We start from the raw sequence: 5,028 nt of genomic DNA on the forward strand, positions 1-5,028 counted from the left end.
GATCTCAACTGGTCTATTGTGTGACGTCATTCTCGATTTAACTGACCAAGTAACAGACTCTCAGCCATGTTAAATGTTATTTCGTTTTACCACGGCAAAAGAAGGCAATTTTTTCGATTTAACACGAGTTTTTCCATTTAACACGCTTTAGCATAGATCATGAATACCCCTAATACTGGATCTAGACATTTGCCACTGGCCGCAAATCCAAGACTTGTACAATCGCTTAGTAAACAAGAGAAGAAACAAACATCAGTATGGATCTACTTCTTTTATTCTTTTGAACGTTTTTTTTGGCAATTAAATTCGATTTATTTTATTTTCATTATAAAGAGGAACAAACTAAAGATAGGCGAAATGAAATGAAACGTAAATGTCAACAATGCAGGTTGTAGATGATAAAAATTCATATAGAAGTACTACATAACCTATAAATTCAGCTCTTCCTTCTAGAATTTTTATCAGAAACTTTTTTTATTTAATTACTTTCACATATAATGTCTTCATAAATACATATTAGTGCTATGTTAAAACATAAATAAACTGATAAAGTTAATTAACGAGATTTGAAACGATGTATTAACACCGAATCGATATAATTTTAAAATATGCAATCTTGAACAAGAGTTAATTATCCTATCCAAAGGTTAGGAAAATTCTTTAATTAATTAAAACACAGAGAAACAGAAATATTCATCTGTTGTAAATTCTAAAACAATGCAAACTGAAACGCGCGAAAGCGCTCTTTGCTTGGTGTCCAAAATCCGAACGCAAACTCAGGCCAACTTATACAAACCAATCCAAACTACCTATCACACGCTTGCGCATGCACGAATTTGCCATTGCATGGCAATATGGCAGAGGCACCTTGATACTCACTGTCAACTATTATTACATCCTTAAAACATCGTTGTTATTTAAACCTATACCCCACCTTGGAAACTGATAAATCGTAAATGTAAATTTATCTTAAGCAAAATCAGCACTTAAACACTAACAATGATAAAAGTGAAAAATATCTTATATAATCAGAGTAAAAAAACCCATAAAAATGACCAGGTTACTATAAAATAAATAGTGAAATTTTAGAATATTATTGTTATTTATTAAATCAAAATTTTCCATTTTTCCCAAAATCTTTGGCCCAAAGAACGGTTTTTTAAGTAAGAACATCTTAGGTTAATGATTGAGTAAGTACATCTTAGGTTAATGAAAGATTATTGATTGACCATGTGTATAGATGAATGGAATATGGTCCGGGTGCGGTAAAAAAAAAAACTCAAACAGTAGATAATTATACTATTTTATTGAGCCAACGTTTCGCCCCACGTTGCAGGGCTTCGTCAGGGCTAAAAAAGATACAAACACTATAGTTACAAAAAAGAAAAAACATAAGTGTAAAATAACAGGGGTATAAAATGTAAAAAAGTAAGATATAATAAGAAAAATTAAAGGTTGTAAATAGTAAATGAAAAGGGTAATAGGAACAGATAGATAAGAGAAGAAATATTAAAGAAAGTACAAATAAAGAGATAAAAAAAGAAAAAAAAATACAAATCAAATGATGAGACAGAATGCATACCTGTTTTGACGGCAGTCAAAAACAAAGTGACGGTTGGTATTGGGAGGAGTGGGGATGGCAGTTATGCCACAATAATGAAAATAATTTGTAAAGTAAACATAGTAAAAAAGTATTTAAATTAGGTGAACAATAAATGGTAATATACATAATAGGGGGAGAAGAAATATTAATAAAAAAACAGATAGAAAAACAAAGGTAAAGTAAAGTATAAAATATCTGTTACTATTACCATTTTCATTTACTATTTACAACCTTTAATTTTTCTTATTATATCTTACTTTTTTACATTTTATACCCCTGTTATTTTACACTTATGTTTTTTCCTTTTTGTAACTATAGTGTATGTATCTTTTTTAGCCCTGACGAAGCCCTGCAACGCGGGGCGAAACGTTGGCTCAATAAAATAGAATAATTATCTACTATTTGAGTTGTTTTTTTTTACCGCACCCGGACCATATTCCATTCATCTTAGTTAATGGTTGTTTGAGTAAGTACATCTTAGGTTAATGATTGTTTGAGAAAGAACGTCTTAGTTAAATGGTTGTTTGAGTAAGAACATTTCGGGTTAATGATTGTTTGAGTAAGAACATCTTAGGTAAATGGTTGAGTACGTACATCTTAGGTTAATGGTTGTTTGAGTAATTACATCTTAGGATAATGATTGTTTGAGTATGAACGTCTTAGTTAAATGGTTGTTCCAGTAAGAACATTTTGGTTTAATGATTGTTTGAGTAAGAACATCTTAGGTTAATGATTGTTTAACCACGCAAAGCAGTCATAATATTAGGCTTTATTTATTAATTTTTTTCTCTAAATAAGAGTTTTTTCAATATTATGAACTGATGTTGTGAAATTTAAATATTCCATACTCACATAGGTTTATCATACAATTGATTATTTTTTTGAGGGCCCAGCACAATTATTAATATAAATAATCAAATCAAATCCTTTATTTGTTGCCTTTGCTTTGTTTTCTAAAATTTCCTACAGCTAGTTCCTGTAGGACTTGTTATCCCCTTCATGAATGATAGGCTGGTTCCTTAGGAGGGAAGTTTCCATGCTGTGAGAATTTATCGACACACAACCGCCTCAACAATCTGTCTGTTACTGATACAAGAAAATAATTAATTCAAATCATAAGCCATTCTTTGATAATTTGCAATATTTGTAATTTAAATTGTTTGAGTGTAGTACTTTAAGACTGTAATAATAATTATAAATTTCAGAAATGTAGACATTCGCTAACTGGTTATGCCCAAGCGAAAGGTGTCATCAACTACATAAGAAAGGTCCTTATGTCTAAGAAATGTGTCTACACTAACGAAGTGGTGTGTTCTCCAGGAGTCTATGGCATACCAGAGGGCATTTATTCGTCTTTCCCAGTCCGTGTTGATGCCAATAAAAACTGTAAAATAATTCAGGTACTCTCGTTGCTTATTACTTATTCAACAACTGGTGCATATGGCAAACTAAAATATTTATAAATGGTCCAAATGGTGTTCAAGAACATAAAGAGGAGAAAAACTATTTATTAGTAACCAATGTTTGGATCCACCATGTAGAGCTTCAATGGGTCTAAATGAGAATAAAATAGAAACATTCTAAAATATGAATAAGAATAAAGAAATATACATATGAAGTTGAAAAAATATATGATATATATGAAAACATTATATAAAATATGAAGGAGTTGATTGGAAGAGTGCGATCTAAAGGAACGAAAATAGTTAACAACTATTTATTTGCTGACATTTTGTCCCACTTAGCAGGGCTTCATCAGGGCTAAAAAGATATGTTGACAATGTAGGATAATAAGATACAAAGAAGTAAACTACAAAATATGTAAATATTAGTGGAAAAAAACTACATAAAAACAAACATAAAGAAAAAAAATAAGATGTACAATGAAAATTAAATATTTTAATAATCCAGGTTTATTCAAATAATTAAAAGGAAATTTAATATTTTTTATTATTCTCGGATCTAAAAGGTAGCTTTGATGATTACAAGGTTCAAATGAAAAAATTATATATTAAATAGATATGAGAATTTTATTTTAAATTATAAAACATCATTGACTCTTACCTCAGGGGGGGAGGGGGTTTCCAGACAATCAGAACACAATGACACTAAACTAAAATAATACAAATATAATTAAATCCTAGGTAGAGCAAACTAACCAATAATATAATCTTCTTTGATGACTGATGGGGTTCTCGATATCTTCTTTCTCAAAATCTACCTCTGATAGTAAACAAAGCTACAGGGCACATCCAGTCCACCGGCAATCCAAACAAAAAGTGTCTTTCTCCCTTCAATGATATACTCTTCTTGGATGACTCCTGAATCTTGATATCTTCTTTCTATTTGTATACATTCTATTTCTACAATGTGTTTTTACTCCATATTTGGATGATAAAAATAGGTTAGCTTGTTTTTTGGTTTAATAAAACAAATAAACAAGATTGAACGTTGATATATATAAAATAAAACTATCTATATTTAAAAAATAACTACTAGCCCGAACCCGATATTATTCCTTCCATAATAAACTCCCTAACCACCCAAACCCACTAGTTTCTAACCTTGCTTCCTCTTCCATTCCTGACAATCCTCCGAGGCGCCTGAAAAGAAGATGGCCTCGTGACCTTATATTGTAAACTGTTTTTAGAGTAGTTTCTCTACATCCTGTATCATATCATTATGTCATTATGATCAAATTTAATGTTGTATTTTTTATACAGTTGTAAATATCAATAAATAAAAAAAAAAAAACTATTCATAAAAAAAGAGGAAATTACAATATATATATTAAAAAAAAAAATCAGTGTTATTTCTTGTACATCTCATTTTTAAATAATTTTTTCAAATATAAATTTATGAATTTAACCCTAACTTAGTTTACTTCTTTGTATCTCATTATCCTACAATTTCAACATATTTTTAGTTATTTCGCAGCCCTGCGAATTGGGGTAAAACGTCGGTAAATAAATAGTTGTTAATTATTTTTCTGTTCCTTTTAACCACACCCTCGACCATTTTCTTCATTTTTTTAAAAACAGGGTAAATTATTTATATATATAATAAAAAAAAATTACATAAAACAGGAATGCAGTAAACTAAAAACATGTAAGAATGAAAGAACTAAGTGAGAACCCCCTGCCCAGAGATGGGCAAAAATTAGCTATAGCTAAAACTAATAGCTAAGATTGCCATGGTTACGACCCTTATTCATGAATGAACCATTGACAAATAAATATTGTATCCATGGCAATTTTAGATATTAGTTTCATAGTTGACTAACTCTGCCCCTGGTGTCTCTAGTGACGAACCAACCCCCATCTTACAAACTATACAACCGTTCTTTTAATTGTACTATTCATTGCTCATATCATAAAATTGTAACTTAAATGAATTCTGTAGTTTAGAATAATAACAGATAGACA

At 30.0% G+C, this 5,028-nt stretch overlaps 1 protein-coding gene across 1 annotated transcript in view; it reads left to right on the forward strand.

The window, feature by feature from the left end:
- Positions 1 to 5,028, forward strand: part of LOC106685136 (uncharacterized) — a gene marked incomplete in the record, with an annotated part of 36,990 nt that overhangs the window by 27,645 nt on the left and 4,317 nt on the right. Inside the window, 1 exon segment of the mRNA XM_067049730.1 lies at positions 2,809 to 3,003. Coding sequence (XP_066905831.1) covers positions 2,809 to 3,003 — 195 coding nt within the window.

This window comes from Halyomorpha halys, unplaced genomic scaffold (genome assembly GCF_000696795.3).
Source record: "Halyomorpha halys isolate HHAL.00 unplaced genomic scaffold, Hhal_1.1 Scaffold662.1, whole genome shotgun sequence".
NCBI classification, from domain to species: domain Eukaryota; kingdom Metazoa; phylum Arthropoda; class Insecta; order Hemiptera; family Pentatomidae; genus Halyomorpha; species Halyomorpha halys.